Source organism: Alexandromys fortis, unplaced genomic scaffold (assembly GCF_014885135.2).
Source record: "Alexandromys fortis isolate MF-2015 unplaced genomic scaffold, M_Fortis_MF-2015_v1.1 scaffold_143, whole genome shotgun sequence".
NCBI classification, from domain to species: domain Eukaryota; kingdom Metazoa; phylum Chordata; class Mammalia; order Rodentia; family Cricetidae; genus Alexandromys; species Alexandromys fortis.
The window spans coordinates 49,277-71,083 of NW_026068044.1; the positions used below are offsets into that span (position 1 = coordinate 49,277).

General features: G+C 38.3%; 1 protein-coding gene across 2 annotated transcripts in view; it reads left to right on the forward strand.

Moving 5' to 3' along the window:
* Smchd1 (structural maintenance of chromosomes flexible hinge domain containing 1) overlaps window positions 1–21,807 on the forward strand; it is a 112,637-nt gene that overhangs the window by 24,289 nt on the left and 66,541 nt on the right. For both annotated transcript variants that reach the window (XM_050166206.1, XM_050166207.1), the window contains 7 exons: window positions 4,455–4,569; window positions 4,672–4,791; window positions 9,729–9,895; window positions 11,949–12,039; window positions 13,124–13,334; window positions 14,123–14,243; window positions 20,251–20,434. In XM_050166206.1, coding sequence (XP_050022163.1) covers window positions 4,455–4,569; window positions 4,672–4,791; window positions 9,729–9,895; window positions 11,949–12,039; window positions 13,124–13,334; window positions 14,123–14,243; window positions 20,251–20,434 — 1,009 coding nt within the window. The remainder of the gene's footprint in view (window positions 1–4,454; window positions 4,570–4,671; window positions 4,792–9,728; window positions 9,896–11,948; window positions 12,040–13,123; window positions 13,335–14,122; window positions 14,244–20,250; window positions 20,435–21,807) is intronic.

Sequence of the window (21,807 nt, forward strand, 5' to 3'; positions counted from 1 at the left end):
CAGAGAAACCGGGCCTCGGAAAAGAGGGAAAAATATGTCAACACAAACTTAAACACTTACATGAAAACACTATGCTTTATAGTCTGAGGACAGGATTCTGTATCTGTATGGCATAAACAAAAAGATAAAGGAAGTTGACAATAAACTCGGGGAAGGGATCCAGAAAATTAACTTTCCGCCTTTCTGATAGAGTTAACTGGTCCATCCTATAGCTTACTAAAATTAAACCTTCACTGGACTCAAAGGATGCGGAGTTTTCTCTACACCATAACCAGTTTTTTTTTTTTAACAACTTAAAAGTTAAATTTCTATTTTTGGTAAAAGTCATCCTTTGCTCAGTTTAATTATGTATGTGTGTATGTGTATTACACACATGCATGTTTAATTATGTGTGTGTGTTACATACATGCATGTTTAGTACCTGGAAATAATTTCGGATCCAGTCCTAGTCCGTGACCCACTCCAACTTCTGCAGCAGCATCATGTGTTATCCTTGAGACCATGGCATCCACTTACGTAGATATAATTATTAGTTCTTTTTCTGCTTGCATTTCAGTTTCAGTTTGATGCAAGGGTGATGTTATAAGAGACAGGCTATGGAAAAAAGAAGACCATAGCTTTATAATTTGTTTTATTAAGAAAAACAAATGTTAACTCATGTCATAGTTATAAGCATTTTAAATTCTTGATTAGAACTGAAGAAAATGTAATGTCGAATATTAGTTTAAGATGTGTTACATTTGTTTATGCTGGGCAACATTTGTTTATTAATGCAAAGATGTGTTGCATTCTTTATGTTACATTTGTTTATCTCTGTGAAGCTGTGATACTTTGCCTGTCTAAAACACCTGATGATGTACAGCATGAGAAAGGGTATGTGGGGCTGGCAGGCAGAGAGAATTAATAGGGAAAATCTGGGATAAGGGAGATCAAGGAACAAGAAAGGGAAGGACAAGGAGAAAAGGGGCTAACCACCCAGGCAGACAGGGGTAAGAAGTAAAGAAAGGTATATAGAAGTAGAGAATGTAGTGAAGAGGCCAGCAGGCCTGCTTTTCGTCCCACCCGGCTCCCACGAGGCTAGCTTGGCCCCAGAATAATTACACGGAAACTGTAATTATTTAACATTTAAACACTGCCTGACCCATTAGTTACAGCCTCTTATTGGCTAATTCTCACATCTTGCTTTAACCCATATTTAGTAATCTGTGTAGCACCACAAGGTAGTAGCTTACTAGGAAAGATCCTAACTTGCGTCAGTCTTGGGTTGGAGAATCATGGCGTCTGCCTGACTCTGCTTCTTTCTCCCAGCATTCTGTTCTGTCTACTCCGCCTATCTAAGCTGCTGTTCTATCAAAGGCCAAGGCAGTCTCTTTATTTGACCAATGAAAGTAACACATAGACAGAAGACCCACCTACATCAAGAGAAAGGTAAAACCAGGGGTCAAAAAGTAGATGAGATAACTTAAGTTGAAAAGTTGACTAGCAATAAGCCACACAAAGACTGGGCATTCATAGGAAAGAATAAGCCTCTATGTGTATTTACTTGGTAGCTGGGAGCCGGGCCCCCCAAGAACAAAGAGCCAAAAGAATAAAAACAACCGACCACAGTAAGGTGTCAGAACTGGTGGATGTTTCCCTTGCTTAGCTTAGGTGGTTGGAGAAGAGGCTGTTGTGACATTTGAGTTGAGACTTCTCCAAGAAAGAAGCCAGTTTGCATGTAATTCTAATACTTGTAGATTTAACATGTGCACACCAGCATGTGTGTATGTGCATGTATCTTCAAGTGCCCACTGAGGCCTAAAGAGGGTCTCAGATCCCTTAGAGCTAGAGTTACAGGGGTCTGTGAGCTGCGTGATGTTGGTGCTGGAGACTGATTCCCTGTATTCTGAGGAGCACCAAGTGTTCTTAACTGCAGAGCCATCTTTCTAGTTCCCAGTACTTTTCAATTCACGTTGAAGGAATGAGGATTACCCAGGTGTGAGACTGTCCAGGTAGGCGGGTGGATGAAGGAAGAAAACCTAACAAAAACAAAGTTGGTTTTGAGCACCGATGTCTGGGGGCCAACTCCAGCTCTAGAGAGATGCCTCTCTATCATATATCTGTCTGTCATCTGTCTATTTTCCATCCATCCATCCATCCATCCATACATACATACATACATACATACATACACCTACATTTATTCTAGTGTTTTATTTAGATTCTTTTTCTCTTTTCCATCTATCCAGGCTTCTTCATTCTTTGATAGGTGTTTCTATGTTTTCTTTTTTGTGTGTTTTCCTTTTTTGCGTGTGGGGTAGAATTCAATTTTTGTAGAATGGTTGACAATCTTCCTTAGCACTGTTCATTTCCTTAATATTTTATGTGAATATTTTCAAACATGTAAAAGTTGAAATTCTGTAGTAATATACCCACATGTGAGTCCTACCATCAGTTCTTACTTTATTTTATGTGTATGTGTATGCTTACTATGTATGTGTAGGTACCTATGGAACCCAGGAGAGTCTGATCCCTTAGAGTTGTAGTTATAGTTAGTTGTGAGTCATGTTCAGTTCCTAATACCCTTATATTCATGTAAGAACCTTATATACATATGTATATGCACACAATACATATATACATATATGTATTATTTTATTTTACACGTATGAGTGTGTTGTCTGTAGGTACGTCAATCCACCATTTGTGCATTACCCTCAGACTCCAGAAGAAGGCATCAGATTCCTAGGCTTAGAACTACATCTGATTGTGAGCCACTATGTGGGTTCTGGGAGTCAAACTCAGGTCCTCTCTAAGAGAGCAGCTAGTACTCTTATCTGCTGAGCCATCGCTCCAGTCTTACTAATACATTTTTAACAGGTGGCAGTGGTTCGTTTCAGATTTTAGTTTAATAGTCTAGTCTGGCTTACTGCCGACTTGTCTCTAGTGCACAGAGATGTTTCCTTCTCTTCTGCGCTCACTCGCTTTTGAGGACGAGTCTCACTCTGTATCACTAGCTGACCCTGGACTCGATATATAGACCAGGATGGCTTTGAACTCAGAGAAGTCCACCTGCCTCTTCCTCCCAAGTTGTGGAATTATCCACATATCCACCAGCTCGGTTTCTTTCTCTGATTTTCAGAAGTTAAACTCTGATGTGTCTATGCTATGGCTCTTTATCATTTCATTCTCTGGAATTAATTCAAGTTCTTTTATTTGTTAAGTAACTCTCCTTATTTGGTAAGCATAGCCTGTCATTTCTCCAAATACTTTTCTATCTTTTGCAGTCCCTTACATTTTAGGTGCTATGGTAATCTGTAGACTTCAGATGCCTTGTGTCCATCTTCCTTCCTCTTCCACTTCTGCACTGAAGAGTAAGCCTGTCGCTTCACACATACAAGGCAGATTCTATACCAGTAAACTCTTTATTCTTCAAGCTAAATAAACTCAACTTGTGTATAAGTTTATAGGGTCACTCTGCGACCAATTTAAAGCTGTTCATGATCCATCAACTTCCATGTGTTTTTAGTTATTTCCAAATGAAAATTGTAGATTTTAAAAATTTTTATTGATACATTTACTGGAACACTTATTTTTAAAATGATTTTTGTTATGTATACAGTGTTCTGCGTGCATACATGCCTGCCCATCAAGGGGCACCAGATCTCATCCTACACACCTGAGAGCCACCATGTTGTTGCCAGGAATTGAACTCAGGACCTCTAGAGGAGCAGCCATCTATTTAGCCACCTTGGTGGATCACTTTTATGGTTTCTGTTATTTGGACATGAAATAGAGGTTTTTAAATATGTGTTCAGTGAATTATTTCTTTGATAGTATTCATCAGAATGATTTTTCAAATTTTATTTTGTGTTCTTGTACCATGTGCATGCCTGGTGTCCATGGAGAGCAGAAGAGAACTTTAGATCTAGTGGAACTGCAGTTACAGTTGTGAGCCATCTTGTAGGTACTGGGAACCTACAAGATCCTGACAGAGCAGCCAGTGCTTTTCAGTTCTTCTATGATGGTTTTGTCAGCTGCCCTATTTCTTGTCAGGGACTGTATGTCAAAATTTGTTTGGCTTGTAATTTGTTTGTTTTTTTGAGAACTAGAAATTTTAAGTAGCTTGCTATTCTATATTACCACTGAAGTCTGCTTGCTCACTGAACTTTTGTGATCAGCTGATTTCACATTTCATGCAGTGAAACCCCAAATCTTCCCTTGCTGAGGTTTCTGTGGGTATAATGGAATCCCCTGCCCCAAAGGTCAGTCTTGGCTTTGCTAGGCAAATGCTCTATTTCTGAATTGCATCATTAGCCCTAGAATGCGTTTGGCGATTTTGGTTGAGTTTTTGGTAGTAGGTTTAAGGTAGTGTTTTATTATATATCCCATGCTGTCCTCTAACTCAGGATGTTCCTACCTCTCTCTCTTAAGTAGATTGTTTAAAGACTGACTAATACAATGTTTTCTTTTAGTGATCATTCAGGGTATGTTCGGCCAGTACCAGTACCACGCAGCTTAAACAGTGATATTTCGTATTTTGGTGTTGGAGGCAAACAGGCTGTTTTCTTTGTTGGACAGTCAGCCAGAGTAAGTGATTTTTTTTTTTTTTCAGTAAAAACCGATGAAGTATTTTGGGATTGACAAATCTCACTAGTAAGGGGTTAATGTATCTTTTCAATTGTTGGACAGATGATAAGCAAGCCTGCAGACTCCCAGGATGTTCATGAGCTTGTGCTTTCTAAAGAAGACTTTGAGAAAAAGGAAAAGAATAAAGAGGCAATATATAGTGGATACATTAGAAACAGAAAGGTACAGTACATTTTTACAGCTCACAATTAATTACACATATATTCTTTTGACCACATAATGGGACAGAATGTTTTTCTGATTTTAAAGACTTGACTTATAGTTTTATATTTTACTTTGGAAAGTAGCAAAATGATCATTAGTGGTGATCTTTTTTTTAGCTAAAACTTTCCACATAAGTTAACTTAGGAAACTTTCTCTAAACTACTTAAAAAGTTGCAGACCTTGGTTGAAATTTGTGTGAAAATTTTTTTGATAGTTTATTCATTTATTTTGTGTGTGTGTCAGTGGACAGCATGTATTAGTGTGTTTCAGGGATCAAATTCAGGTAATCAGGGTTGGTGTCAGGTGCCTTCCTGACTGAGCTATCTTTCTGGCCCAGATATGAATTTTAAAATCTTATTTATAAAATAATAATAGAAACCATGTAAGAAAATAGTGTTTGAAATAATGTATTTTGAGGAAGTTGGAACTTTAGAGGCATGAGATTTTGTTACAACTGTGTCCTAACACTTGCATGTATCCCTCCACATATACATCTACACATGAAAAAAAAATCTTTAAAACACAAGCAACAATTTAAAAATGTCTTATTTGAAATGAATAATGTTGTGGGAAAGCAAACAAAATACTCACAAGTATCAGAGAAAGGTGTTGATAACAGTTTGGTAAGTTTCTTTATAGTCCAGTGCTTTGAAAATACGTGTGCATAGAGCTCTGACCCCACATATCCTACGCCAGCATCTTGAGAATCCCTCATTTAGAAAATGTTTTTATATGCAGTGCATTCGAAAAAGAGTACGGGTGTTTTGTTTGCATGTTTGTATCTGTACTCCATGTGTGCATGGTACCTGAGACCAGAAGAAGGTATTTAATAGCCTTATAATATTTCTATTGCTGGTTGTACTGTCACTTTATTTGTGCACTTAGTGTTCCTGAAAGGTTTCCTTGTAATTATAAACAGTGTTTGGTTATCTTTGGGTAGCGTTTTTCCCAAATTGTAGATATTTTTTTCCCTACAGATTGTTAGAATTGAATAGCTGTGAAGATTTGAACTCCTTGGCTTTTCGAGACAGGGTTTCTATGTAACAACAGCCCTTGTTGTCCTGGAACTAGCTCTGTAGACCAAGCTGGCCTTGGACTCACAGAGATCCACCTGCCTCTGTCTTCCAAGTGCAAGGCGTGTTCCACCACTTCCTGGCTGGCAATTTGAACTTTGAATATGTTCATGATATGTTAAATTTTTTTTGTCTGAGAATGAGACTCAGAAATCAATGATTTTTGTATTGAAATACCTACTTGACCAATTCCTTATTTTCTTGTTGTTTGTGGCCTCCATAGGCTCATATTTGAATCTTTGGGAAAGGGTTAGGGGCTATAGCCTTGTTGGAGGAGGTATATCACTGAGGGTTGGATATGGGGTGTCAAAAGCCCATGCCATTCCTAGTTAGCTGTTTCTGCCTCGTACTCCACAGACCAAGATGTAAGTTTTCAGGGCTTCACCAGCACCATGGCTGCTGTTGCTTGATGCCATGTTCCCCACTGTCATGGACCCTACCACCTTCTGAAACCATGGGCCCCAATTAAATGCTTTCTTTTGTGAGTTGCCATAGACATGGTGTTTAAATCACAGCAGTAATAACCAAGCCGGGAGTGGTGGTGCACGTCTTTAACCTCAGCACTTGGGAGGCAGACGCCAACCTGGCCTACAGAGCAAGTCCAGGACAGCCAAGGCTACAGAAAGCAACCCTGTCTCTAAAAACCAAAAACCCCCCGACAAAAAAAGGGGAAAGCCTGTGAGAGGCTATAGGTGAAAGTGCAGCCCTGTTGCAATAGAAGACCTCGACATTTTGGAGATGCTAGTACCATGGGATGATCACCAAGGACGGTGGTATACCAGTGGAGTGGAGATAGTCGGAGCCTAGAAGACGATCTGTGTGTGGAGCCGGAGAAGTGACTCAAGGCCTGTGAAGGAGCCCAGAAGATCATGAGTGGATCCCAGATGATTGAACATTGAATTATTTATACTGTTGGATTTTAGTTTTTCTTGGTTGAGATTGTGATAGTGCCCTGGTTCTTCCCTCTTTTTTTTTTCCTCTTTAATTTTTTTTGTTTTGTTTTATTGAGTTATATATTTTCCTCTGCTACTCCTCTCCCCCCCCCCCCGCCTCCCCTTCTACCCTCTTATAAGATCCCCATGCTTCTAATTTACTCAGGACATCTTGTCTTTTTCTACTTCCCATGTTGGTTAGATCCATGTATGTCTCTCTTATGATCCTCTTGTTGTCTATGTTCTCTGCGATTGTGAACTGTAGGCTTTATGTATTTCTGGGTCTGTTACTTCACTCAATATGATATTTTCTAGATTCATCCATTTGCCCGCAAGTTTCAAGATGGCACACTTAAACATAATAAAGACAATATATAACATCAAACTAAATGGAGAGACACTCAAAGTGATCCCACTGAAATCAGGAACAAGATAAGGTTGTCCCCTCTCTCCATATCTAGTCAACATAGTACTTGAGGTTCTAGCTAGAACAATAAGACAACAAAGGAGATCAAGGGGATACAAATCGGAAAAGAGGAAATCAAACTATCATTATTTGCTGATATGATAGTTTACATGTGTGACTCCCAAAATTCTACCAAGGGACTTCTACAGCTGATAAATACTTTTAGTAATGTAATAGGATACAAGATTAACTAAAAGAGAAAAGTAAGAAAGAAGCCCAGTATATAAAGCCCTACTTTATACAGATGATAAATGGGCTTAGAAAGAAATAAGAAAACATTACCATTCACAATTGCCCCAAATAGCATAAAATAACTAAACAAGTGGAAGACTTGTATGACAAGAACTTTAAATCTTTGAAGAAAGAAATTGAAGAAGACACCAGAAAATGGAAAGAGACCTTTTTATCTGTCTGTCTGTCTTTGGTTTTTTGAGACAGGGTTTCTCTGTAGCTTTGGAGCCTGCCCTGGAACTCACTCTGGAGATCTAGCTGGTGTAAAACTCAGAGATCTGTCTGTCTCTGCCTCCCGAGTGCTGGGATTAAAGGCGCTGTCCGTCTGACCTTGGAGACTTTAGTGGACTGGGTTTCTTTTGCAATATGATTGGGCTACAAGCTGTGGGAACGTGGGAGTGGAATGCAGTGGTTTAAGAATGGTCGTCCCAGCTGGTAGAACTGTTCGTGTAGGAGGTATAGCCTTGTTGGAGGACGCGTGTCACTGGAAATGTCAAACGCACCAGGCTTTGCATCATGCTTGTGGAGCACATGTAAGCTCTCAGCTACTGCTCAGCGCCATGCTCCCCCATGATGCTCATGGACTCTACCAAGGAATCCTTGGAAGCATGAGCTCCCCAAACTAAGTATACTTTCTTTTCTGAGTTGCTGTGGTCGTGTTGTCCCTTCACAGCAATAGAGAGGAATCCAGACAGTTTGTTCATATATTTGCTTTTTGCTTGTTTGACTGAGTCAGGGCCTTACGTGTTAGTCTGTGATAGTCTGGTACTCATATAGCCCAAGCTGTCATTGAACTCAGTAATCTGCCTCAGTTTGCAGAGGGCTGAGCTTAGTCTCCAGACATGCTGCATATATTGGCTGCTGTTTTGTTGAATGTCTTTGCTATTGCTGTGATACAGTGTGCTGACAAAAGCAACTTAATCAAGAATAAGTTTATTCTGGCTCACCATTGTAGACTAAAGTTCATCCAACTAGGGAGGTCTCTGGGAGGCAAGAGTTTGGGGCAGCCTGCCACATTGCATCCTCGGTTCTGAAGTAGTGCTCAGCTCTCTAAATAATTAGTTCAGTATCCTGGCATCTTAAGGTGGGTCTTCTAACACTGTAATTAGCCCAATCAAGACAATCCCTCACAGACATTCCCAGAGGGTAACCTAATCAAGACAGTTCCTCATAGGTGTGCTTGGCTAGCTTGCCTCTGGGAAGTCTAGAGTCTGTCAGGTTGACGGCAGCTCTACTTTTTGTGGTTTTCCCCGAGTGTTAAGGATTGAATCCAGAGCTGCAAACACTTCTTGGGTACCAGTGGTCCTTACTCTTGTTTTTATTTATAATCTTGTTGTGCGGGGGCTGTGTTTGTGCATTGGCATGCAGCTGTACATACAGACCAGAAGAAACGTCTGATCCCCTGAAACTTGAGATGTTGGTGGTTAATCAGAAGACACCTGATGAGGGTGCTGGGAAACGAACACATTGCTCTCTTTCTGTCACATCATCCCTCCTGCCCCTTTTGAGTAGTTCTTTCCAGCTGTTTCAGTTGAACTTCCCTCCCCTTGATTTGCTATTTCCAGAATGTGAGTGGATTTGAGGCTCTTTGTAGGGAGCAAATGGAGTCCTTAGTGGATGTATGCTGTTGACACGAGCCAAGCCTCTGACCTGTGGGAGAATGAATGGCAGTGCCCTCCCTGAAGGTTAGGGTCATGGAAATGGCAGTATCTCCTCTTGATCAGAGAGTGCTCACAAAATGTCTACTGTAGCTTCTTCCTCCCTCTAAAGCTAATGGCTTGAGGACTGTTCATTTCAGGAAATGCTCCTACCAATCGTCCGTTTCCTTGTTCAGCTGTATATAGCAACACCCCCTCCCTGTTCAACTGTATATAATAACCTTCTGGGGTCCTGTTGCTTTGCCCTCAGCCTATTTTACTGATCTCAGCTTCTCTGTGTGTCTTGTCTATTTACCCCGTTTTTATTCCTAGCCTTGACTGGCCTGGAACGGATTGTAGCTTAAGCTGGATTCAAATTCAGAGATCAGCCTGCCTTTATGTCCCAAATGTTTGGATTGGAGGCATACACTACCATGCCCAGTATTAAAGATTGTTTTTGAAACATTAAAAATAAACTATCTGAATCACTTTAAAACTTAAATATGATTTTAATTGTAGATGATTAAATCTGTTCTGTTTGTATTCACCCTTTTAGCCAGCTGATTCTGTTCACATTACAAATGATGATGAAAGATTCCTACACAATCTTATTGTAGAGGAGAAAAAGAAAGATAGCTTTACTGCTGTGGTTATTACAGGGGTGCAACCAGAACACATACAGTACTTGAAAAATTATTTCCATCTTTGGACACGGCAGTTAACGTAAGTAATTTGGTTCTAGAAATGTTTCTGCTTACTTTTTTTTTTTTTTTTTTTTTTTTGAGACAAGGTGTATGAATCCCCACTGATCTGGAACCCTTCCCATTTTTTCCCTTCTGACTTTCAAGTATTAGGATTACAGGCATGGAAACCTAGCTTAAAATTCACCCTTTGCCCCTTTTAGAGACAGAAATAATTAGACATATATTGACCTCTCTTTGGTCTAGTATTCTTCACATTGGTACATTGTACACTATTCTCATGTTGAATTTTAAAGGGTTATTCATTTATTTATTCAAAAATAAAATAGATTTCTTCATGTTTTCAGTATTGATTTTGAAGCACAAGTGTTTTGACACCTGCTACAAAGTAAAGAACAGTTTGAGAGTTGGTCCTGCTCCAGGGCCATTCTCATGTCACTCTCTTGTGCTTCTTTCCCATAGGTGTAATCTTCCAGACTCTGTTTCTTGTTTTTTCTGTTTTCTCCCACTGTAATCCTTTGATTCATGTCCATATCTTCAGTGTCTACAAGAATATCTACTACGTAGTAATAAGTGCTTAACAGGTTAATACATTTAGCTCATTGAAATAAGAAATGTACAACCATTTCTTAAAATGTCCCATGTTAATAATAAATAATACTAGATACTAAAATATCATTCTATTATTCCAATGAAATCTCTGATTGTATATCTGATTGTATATTGACCAAATCAAAAGATTTACTTTAATTTTTCCTGTATCTCTAAATATTTACTCTTATTAGATTGTTTACATAGTTTTCATTAGTCTGGAGTCCTTTCAAATGGGTATATCGTCACAAGATTAACATTTAAAAATCATCTAGTGTTCACTCCAAAGTCTGTTATGCTTAAGTCTGTATTATATACACTTACATATTAACTGAGTTTACATTTTTTGCTTTTTTATAGGAAAAAAAATTGACTCAGGAATACCTTTTTTCTTGAGATTTCTGTTTAATTGCCTGACATATTTATGTAAGAAATTGGATTTTCTTTTCTAAGTATATAGTAGCTGCCCTTTATAATTTCTTCCCACTGAAGAAATTATGTATACAAAATGTATATAGTATGTTCTAATAAAGAATAACATAGCCTATTTTGTTCTTTAAGTATGGTCTCAAACATTGACAATTTTGAAGAAAAATAATGATGTTTTAGTGTTTTCTTTATGTTAGTATTATTTTAGAGAGTAGCTAGGGTGATAAGCATTGTTCTCTCTGCCTCTCTCCCTTGCTTTTTCCTACCCTCTCTTTGCCTCTCGTTCTTTCGAGAAAAGTTCTCACTGTGTATCTCAGGCTGTCCTGGAACTTGTGACGTCTTCTTAGCTGTGCCTTTGAGTCCTGGGATTACAAGTGTGTACTACCATGCCTGGCCAACCTCATTTTTAATTTATGAGCAGGAAGTATGTAAATTTCTACTTAAGGAATAATTAGAGAAACATTTTAATGTCTTAAATAAAATACACTTTGTTTAACCTTTATTTTAAAAATAAGGCAGCAAAGATTTCTGGTGATCTTTTAAATGGAATTTTGTTGAAATATTAACTTTTTTAAATGTTGGTATAATTTTAATGCCAAGGTTGAGAAACCACACAAATTGTAGAGTAACCCCCTACTCTGAGGATTGTTAACAAAGTACTCCCAGGTCTTTGAGTACTTTCTAGAACAACCTTAACAGACAGAATTTGGGACGCTTACCTTCTTTTGTTAAAATTTATAGGATAAAGACTGAATTAACTAAAGCTGAGTTTATCCTAGTTCTGTGACCCTAGATAAACTCCGTGTCTGAATTTATAAACCGATTTCAGAGGTTATTTTACCTTTGGATGTTATTCTTAAAAGATGCTGGGAGTACATGTCAAGATAATGTAGTTAAATGGTAGGCGGCCCCCACGTGAGACCCTAGTCTTCGTCTCCAGTGATGAAGTGCTTGACTAGTAAATGTGTTAAATTGTGGAAATATTTTTTTTTTTTTTTGGTGGAAGATGTGAACCATGGTGTTCTGCTAATTAAGTATGTTTTTCTTTATTTTAGGCATATTTATCATTACTATATTCATGGACCAAAAGGCAATGAAATAAGTACTGCTAAAGAAGTTGGACCTTTCAACAATCTTGATATTGAAGTAAGACAAAAGTCCACCTTAGGATACTATAAATTATTATCCCAAATTATACTGAATAACAAAAGTTAGTCAGTAGTTAGACTAATGTGCTCTCTCCTTTTTTTTTTTTTTGGTTTTGTTTTTTAAATCAAATTTCTTTGGTTATTTGCATACCTAATGAGGAGATGGCCTGTTTGTTTGTTTATTTATTTATTTATTTATTTATTTATTTATTTATTTATTTAAGATTTCTTTATTTATTATGTATACAACAGTCTGCCTCCATGTATGCCTGTACGCCAGAAGAGGGCACCAGATCTTGTGACAGATGGCTATGAACCTCTCTGTGGTTTCTGGGAATTGAACTCAGGACCTCTGAAAAAGCACTCTTAACTGCTGAGCCATCTCTGACCTTCACCCTGGAGAAATAGTTCTTAGATTTTTTTTTTTCTAAGCCTTGGATACAGCTCTTGGTTTCCCTTTTATTCACTCTTCTATAGAGATGAAAATTGTTGTTGAGCATAATGCTTTTGAAAGCAAGGAGAGAGAGATAACGTCTGCTTATGACATCTTATTTGTTCATGAAAGTCTTGTGGTACATAGAACATTTTAATACTGGACTCTGCATTTACTTGTCCATACATTGAGAAGACTCTCATGTACAATGTTCCACTTCTTACCTCTGACAAGAAGGCTAAAATATAATATGCTGAGCTGGAGACCTGGCCCCGTGGTTAAGAACACCTCCTGTTCTTCTAAAAGTTCTGAGTTCAATTCCCAGCAAACACGTGGTGACTCACAGCCATCTGTAATGAGATCTGGTGCCCTCTTCTGGTCTGTAGGCATACATCCAGGCAGAACACTGTACATATAATAAATAAATCTATGATAAAATGTGCTTATGACTTACCTGTTTTTCAGTTCTGTTTTACTCCTTTCTGTTTTATAATTGTATAGTCCTTACTGAGCACTGACTCATGCACAAATATGTATATTTTGTTAACTTTACAAGTGAAGGTAGTCTTGCCTATTTTGTTGTTGGAGCTTGGCTGAGAAAAGTATTGTTATCATAGAATTTAATTATTTTTATTTATTTTTATTTTAGATTTCTTTATTTGAAAAAGGAAAGACACCTAAGATTGTCAACCTAAGGGAAATACACGATGACATGCAGACCCTGTATATAAACACAGCATCTGATAGTTTTGAGTTCAAGGCTCATGTTGAAGGAGATGGTGTGGTGGAAGGGGTTATCCGGTACCATCCCTTCTTATATGATAAAGAAACTTATCCTGATGATCCATGCTTCCCATCAAGTATGTCAGTCTGATCTGTTACCTGAAAATAGAATGTTGTGATTTATGAGAGGATTCTTTAAGTGATTTCTAGTGGTCTAGTAAAACTAGTTAAAAGTTCTAACAGTTTTTCCTTACATACTATAGTGTTTATAATTTTTATAACTCCTGATAGTTTTTTGTTTTTGTTTTAAAAATGAATTTATGGACTATCATTGTTTAACTTATATACCTGCTTTTCTTTATTTATTTCATAGTTTCATACATATATACAAATATTTACTTTTTGTGTATATAAATTCCAGGTTGGAAAGAAAGCTCTTACCTTTCAGAAACTTACTTTCTGAGTTCATAGTGAATTTTAGGACAGACAGAGAAGCCCTGTCTGAACCAACAAAAACAAACAATAAAGGAAAGAAAAGAAAGAAGGAAACAGTTTTAAAGATAACGGTCTTGCCGGGTGGTGGTGGTGCAGCTCAGCACTTGGGAGGCAGAGGCAGGCGGATCTCTGTGAGTTGGAGGTCAGCCTTGCGTATAAGAGCTAGTTCTAGGACAGCCACAGAGAAACCCTGTCACAGTCTTGTCAGCTGGTGTGGCATTCCTACTTGATAATTAGATAGTGTTTATACAATTGTTTATGTTAGCTGTGAACTCTTGGAAATCTGTCTTTTTTAACTACAAATTTTCCGTATGTGGTATTTATCTGAAGCAGGTTTGATATGCCCTTACAGAAATTGATGTCAATGTAGCAAAAATTGTTCCTGCTTTATAGACATGAAAATGTTGTCCCACTTACCCTTTTACTGCAGAATTAAGAGATGAAGAAGATGATGATGATTGCTTCATACTTGAGAAAGCAGCAAGAGGGAAAAGACCTATTTTTGAGTGCTTTTGGAATGGACGGTTAATACCATATACATCAGTTGAAGAGTGAGTTTTCATTGTTGTGGAATACAGTTTTTAGCCTAATCTGTTTTTAATTAAAAATAGATTTTTATACATTATATTCTCATTGCAGTTAATCCTTTCCCCAATTTCTCCCAGATCCTCCCACCCACCTGAGTCTATATCCTTTCTTACTCTCATTAGAAAACAGGCATCTTAAAAAAAAGAAAAATAATAAAGTAAGGTAAAATAATAACAAATCTGAATAGGACAAAACAAAATGAGTAGAAAAAGAGGTAATCAAAGAAAAGGCAGAAGAAGCACACATAGCCACAGAGACACACATATTCACACACAGAAGAATCACATAAAAACACAAAACCAGAAACCATAATATATATGCAAAAGGCCTGTAAGGAGGCCGGGCGATGGTGGCGCACGCCTTTAATCCCCGCACTCGGGAGGCAGAGGCAGGCGGATCTCTCTGAGACCAGCCTGGTCTACAGAGCTAGTTCCAGGACAGGCTCTAAAGCCACAGAGAAACCCTGTCTCGAAAAACCAAAAAAAAAAAAAAAAAGCCTGTAAGGTCAAAAAAATTTTTTTAATGCCCACACAAAGCATAATGAGACAAAACAAAAACCCTCTAAACTCTGAAAATATCATTGAGTTTATTTTGTGTTAGCCATCTGCTGCTTGACTTGGGCCTAGTCTTCAGTGTGTTCTGTAGACCCAGTGATACTCTGTTGGAGAAAACTAATTTTCCATTTACAAATGGTTATTAATTGGAAGATTGCCAATTCTGGGTTAGGAATGGGGGCTTGTGTCCTCTTCCCTCTCATCCTTGGAAGCCATCTAGCTTTCATACATGCCATGACAGTCTCTGAGTTCATTTGTGTTTAGAGGCATGTCCTCCCTTCCCTCTGACTCTTACACTCCTTCTACCTCCTCTTATGGATCCTTCCCTGAGCCCTGAGGGAAGGGATTTGATAGAGACATTTCTTTTAGGACTGAGTGGCCCAAGGCCCTTCCCTCTGCACACACACTGCAGTTGTGGATCTTGGTATTTGTTCCCGTCTCCTGTAGGAGGAAAGAGCTCTGAGTATAGCAGAAGGTAATTAGGAGTAGTGTTGCTGTGTCCCTCTAGCAGAACAGTAGTATTTGGTTTCGCTCAAATCCATGACCTGTCTAGTCGCAGGTTCTAGGCCACCTGAGCTGCATGAAGCATGGGTTCCATCTCATGGAGTGGGCCTTCAAGCCAGTCAGACAGTGGTTGGTTGTTCCTACATCCCTTGTGCTACTGTTTCGCTGGCATATTTTGCAGACAAGTCACCATTGTAGATGCAAGGGTTTGTAGCAAGCAGGCTTGGTGTTTCTCTTTCTCCTCTGGTAGTATGCAGAGTACCTTCCAGTACCGTGAACACTAGTCAGTAGCAGTGAAGGCACCAGCTTGACTTCTCTGTGTTCCGTGAGTTCTATACATGCTTCTGGAAAGCAACCAATAACCTTGGCAACAACCTAGAAAGCTTGGGGGTTTCCGTTGGGCCCCTTTAGCAAACAGCTCGATTACATGTAACCTATTCTGACACTGGAGGTTCATCTCATAACTAGAGATGTCTGGTTGGGGCTTTGTCTCCCTATTTGGTGATTCCTTTTAGAGTTCTTTTGTATATGTGTATATTTTAAGATGCTTTTTTACCATAAAATGACCATTTTAATGGCTCTTAGTTTTAACTGTCTCTCCCTGTCTTCCTCCCTTACCCTGCCCTTTCTTCCCCCTCTTCATTTAATCCTCCCGTTCTCGGTCTCACTGCCCCCATCCACCCACAACTGTCTATTCTATTCCTCTTCCTAGGAAGACTCCATTCCCTGCCTCTAGTCACTTAACTAACCTCTGTGTTACCAGATTAGAGCCTGGTTAGTGAAGACGTAGCAGCTAATATCCACATATAAGAAAAAATACATACCATTTTCTTTTGGGGGTCTGGGTTTGTTAACTTGGGATGAATTTTTTTCTAAATCTATTTACCTGCAAGTTTGTTTCGTTCCTTCCCTCCCTCCTCCCTCCCTCCCCCTCCCTCCCTCCCTTTTCTTTCTGACAGCTGAATAATATCTCATTGTGTAAATGTACCACATTTTTTTTCATCTGTTTATCTGTTGAGGGCATTTAGACTGTTTCCAATTTCTGGGTATTATAAATAAAAATCATGGTTGAGCAACCATCTCTGTAGTAGGATGCTGAACTCTTAGTGTATGTGCTCATGAGTGTTATAGCTGGACCTTGGGGTACACTGTTCCCAGCTTCCTGAGGACACACCACACTAATCCCCATCGTGGCTTTATAAATTTGCACTCCTACCGGCAATGGATGAGTCCCCCTTGCCCTACACTCTTGCCAACATTAGCTGTTACTCATTTTATTGATCTTGGCTCTTCAGGCTGTGTAAGGTGAAATCTCAAAGTAGTTTTGATTTGCCTTACCTTGATGACTAAGGATGTTGAACATTTTTTAAGTGTTCCTCAGCCATTTGAGCTTCCTCTTTTGAGAATTCTCTGCTTAGCTTTGTACCTCATTTTAAAAATTGAGTTGTTTTCTTTACATATTTTAGATATTATCCCTCTATTTGATGCATGATTTGTAAAAATGTTTTTCCATTCTGTAGGCTCCTGCTGTGTCCAAATTATGGTGTCCTTTGCCATATAGATGGTTTTGCGTTTCATGAAGTCCCATTTATTAATTGTGGATATTAGTGCCTGTGTTAACTATATTCTGTTCAGAAAGTCTTTTCCTGTGCCAGTGAGTTTAAGGCTATCCTCCACTTTTTTTTTTTCTGCCAGGTTCAAGGTATCTGGTTTTAAGTTGAGCACTTTGATCTATTTGGAGTTGAGTTTTATGCAGGATGATAAATATGTTTCTGTATGGATTCTTCCCAACCATACAGTATAACCATTTGTTTAAGATGCTGTCCTTTTTCCAGTATGTTATTTCTGGTTTCTTTGCCAAAAAAATCAGGTGTCCCTAGGTGTGTGGATTTATGTCTGGCTCTTCAATCTGATTCTATTTATCAGTATGTCTGTGTTTATGCCGATGCCATGCTATTTTTATTACTATAGCTCTGTAGTGCAGTTTTGAAGAAGGGATGGTGATCTCTCCAGCAGTTATTCATCATCCAGGATTGTTTAGATATCCTGGGTTTTTTGAGTCCACATGATGCCGAAAATTGTTCTTTCAAATCCATGAAGAACTGCGTTGGAATTTTGATAGGGCGTTCATTGAATTTGTAGATTGTTCTTGGTAGGATAGCTGCCCCCCCCCCCCCGTATTAATCCATGTGGATGGGCCATCTTTCCAATCTTCTAATATCTTTGTCGATACCTTTCTTCAGTGCATTAAAGTTTTTAACATACAAGCCTTTCACTTGCTTGGTTAGAGATACCTCAAAATATTTAATATTATTTGAAGCTATTCTAAAAGGTGGTGTTTCTGTGATTGCTTTCTTAGTACATTTGTGATTTGTATGTAGGATGTCTGCTCATTTTTGAAAGTAAATTTTATATACAGCTACTTTGCTGGAAGTGTTTATCAGCTGTAGGAGTTCCCTAGTGGAATTTTAAATAGTACCTACTTTTATTTTGTGTGCATTGGTGTTTTGCCTACATGTATGTCTGTCCGTGGGTGTCAGATCTCCTGCACCTGGAGCTACAGACAGTTATGAGCCACCATGTGGGTGTTAGGAATTGAACCCAGGTTCTCTGGAAGAGCAACCAGTGCTCATAATTGCTGAGCCATCTCCTCAACCCCCAGCCCCAGTGAAATATTTCAAGTCATTTATGTGTACTGTTATATCTTCTGCAAATGAAGATACTTTGGCTTCTTCCTTGATTTCCTTAAGTGTCTTAATTGTTCTAGCTAGAATTTCAAGAGCTATATTGAAGAGATGTTGGAGAGAGTGGGCTTTTTGTCTTGTTCCCAATTTTAGTAGAATTTTGATTTTCTGTCCTTTTAAGCTGATGTTGGCTAGGAGTTGCAGTAAATTGCTTTTATTATGTTCGGTCATGTCCCTTGTATCTCTCTCCAGGAATTTTATCATGATGGGTGACAGATTTTTGTCAAAGACTTTTTGGCATACATTGAGATTATTGTGTTGTTATTGTTTTTCAATTTATTTATATGATAGGTTACATTTACTAGGTTTCATATGTTGAACCATCCCTGCATCTCTAGGATGAAGCCTACTTGATCATGGTGGTTGATCGCTTTGATGTGTTCTTGGATTTGGTTTGCAAGTGGTTTTTTTTTTGAGTACTTTTGCATCTATATTCATAAGGAAAATTGGTCTATAATTCTCTTTCATTGTTAAATATGTTGTTTGTGTATCTTGGGTAACTATGGCCTCATAAAGTGAATTGGCCATCGTTCCTTCTGTTTCTATTTTGTGAAATACTTTAGGAGTATTGGTATTGACTCTTCTTTGAAAATCTGATAGAATTCTGTGCTAAAACTGTCTGCCCCTGGGCTTTTTTTGGGTGAGGGGGGAGGGACTTTTAATTACTGCTTCTGTTTCACTAGAGGTTATAAAGGTCTATATAAATTATTTACCTGATCTTCATTTAACTTTGGTGAGTAGTACCTATTGAGAAAATTATGTGTTTCTTTTAATTTTTTAGATTTTCCAGTTTGATGGAGTACAGATTTTTAAATAGCCTTTATAATTCTGTGAACTTCCTGTCTTGTGAATTTTCTTTCTTGACACATTTTTCTTTCAATTTTGAGTTGTTCAGTTTCCAGGAGTTTGTAAATTGTGTGTTGTTTCTATTGTTGATAGCCAGCCTTAGTCTATGGTATAGGATGCCTGGTTTTCTGATTTCTTGTATCTTTTGAGATTTTTTGTTTCCAAGTATGTGGTTAGTTTTGGAGAGAGTTCCATGAGGTGCAGAGAAGAAGGTATATTCTTTTGGTTTGGGTGAGATGGTTTGTAAATACCAGTTAGGTCCATTTGGTTTATGACTTCAGTTTGCTCCAGCATTTCTCCCGTTTAGTTTTTTTTTCTGGATAACCTGACTCTTGGTAAGAGTGAAGTCTCTCACTATCCCTCTGTGAGGTCAGACTGTGGTTTTAGCTGTGGTACTGTTTCTTTTATGAACTTGGGTGCCTCCATGTTTGGTGTACAGCTGTTAAGAACTGAAATGTCCTCTTGGTGAATTTTTCTCTGAGTGCATAGTGTCCTTCCTTATCTCTTCTAATTAATTTTGGTTTGAAGTCTATTTTTGTCAGATAATAATTTGGCTAAACTTGTTTCTTCGGTCCATTTACTTGAATATTTTTGCCCAAACTTTTGCCCTGAGGTAATGTCTATCCTTGAGGTTAAGGTGTGTTTCTTTGACTTCGCAGAAAGATTGATCCTCTTTCCATTCTTTAAGTTTGTGTCTTCTTATTGGGAAATTGCAGCATTGATGTTAAGAGAGAAATCAGTGATCAGTGTTTATTGATTCCTGTTATGTTATTATGGTGTGGGTTACCCCCCCCCTTTGATTTTTTTTTTTTGGGGGTCTGGGATTATTTATTCCTTGAGTTCTTTGGGTGTAGTTAACATCTTCAGTGTTGCTGTACAAAAGAGTTCCACACTAGCCTGGATGGAATATAACAAAGGTTTATTTACTAAGGGTTAACTGACAGAAAGACTAGTAATCCGCAGTCTTCTGTGTGCGCTGGGAACTGGACCTGAATCCAGCAGTGAAGTGCCCCCCCTCCCCGCACCCCCACCCGCCCCCTCCCCATGCTTTCTGTTTCCATTTTTAGTACATAAGACGACCATGCCCAAAGTGGGCCAGTATCTTAAAAGCTATTGGCTGAAGGAGTTCCCACAGCACTTCAGGTTGAAGTTTTCCTTCTAGTGCTTTCTATAGAGCTGTTTTTGTAAATACAATTAAATTTGGTTTTATAGTACAATTTTTTTTCCTCCATATGTTGTGATTGAACATTTTGCTGGGTATAGTAGTCTGGGCATTTGTTAATCTAATTTTTTTACTGACCAATAATTTTGTTCTGTTGCAGTTTTGACTGGTGTGCTCCTCCTAAGAAGAGAGGGCTTGCCCCAATTGAGTGCTTTAATAGAATATCTGGTGCATTGTTCACTAATGACAAATTTCAGGTCAGCACAAATAAACTGACATTTATGGATCTTGAGCTGAAATTGAAAGATAAGAACACCCTTTTTACAAGAATCTTAAATGGACAGGTATGCCTTTTAAATGTCAAGCTTTGAATATTTGCCAATGATCTCTTCTTAAATAAATGCAGACCTGTACATTAAGCAGCTTTTTACTAATATTTTGTATATTTAGATTCATTTTCTCAAAAGACTACTGTGTTTCAATAATTGAGTTTGTTGAAATAAACATTTAAACTGTGTATGTGTGTGCATGTGCATATGCAAGTACACATATCCATGAAGGCCAAAGGAGGGCATCAGTTCTCATACAACTAGACTTACAAGCGGCGGCTCACCCAAAGAGCAGCAAGTATGCTTAACAGCTAAGTCATTTGCTCAGCCAGTTTAATCAGACTTGAATATTATATAATCTCTCTGTTTCTATCTACATACATATATATGTGTGTGTTCAATATTACATAGTACCCCATCAATGTGTAGAACCTTTTTGCTTTGCTGTATCAGTTAAGGTGTTTTTTTTTCCTTAAGCTTTTAACTGGTCATTACACTAAAATTTTCATGTTGATTAAACTGTGGATAAAGTTTACCTGCCTTTATTAGACACCCTTGCACACACAAACACACACACACATTTGAGAAAAGTCTCATTATGGCAGGCTTGCCTCAAATCTTTTATAGCCTAACCTGGCCTTGAACTCCTGGTCCTCCTGTCTCTGTCTCCCAAGAGTTGGAATTATATGCATATACCACCATACGCAGCTTTAGTAGATCTTAATATTGAGACTTTGTAATTGTGTTGCATGGGAACTGAATATTAACTACTCTCTAAGGCTTTAATAATTTTTTTGTTTTTACACGGGTTCATGTGCATGTTCCAGGGCATGCATGTAGAGATGAGAGGACAACTTGCTAGAGTCAATTTTCTCTTTCCACTATGTGAGTTCTAAAGATGGAATTTGAGTTTCTGTGCTTGATGATAAGTGTCTTTACTGGCTGAGCTACTTTACTACCCCTTAACTGTTCAAATTTGGTCTTGTTTTGCGAGTTACCAAAGGGTGCATATGCTTATGAAATACTTTTGGATGAAATATGATTTGAGATTGATCAGATTTAAAATGCATGCACTGGTAATGAAACAAAGTGATCCCATTGTGTATAAATTTTTAAAAGTTTAATAAGACAATTGTGCTCTTTTATACCTACATACCTCAGTCATTTACTGTGTGCTACTCTTTCAGTAATGTAATGTAGTGATGAGGCAAGCAGGCCTGCTTTTCATCCTGCATGGGTCCCGCACAGCTAGCTTTACACCCAAAATAACAACACACAAATTGTATTCATTTAAACACTGCCTGGCCCATTAGCTCTAGCCTCTTACTGGCTAACTCTCACATCTTGATTAACCCATTTCTAATAATCTGTGTAGCACCACGAGGTGG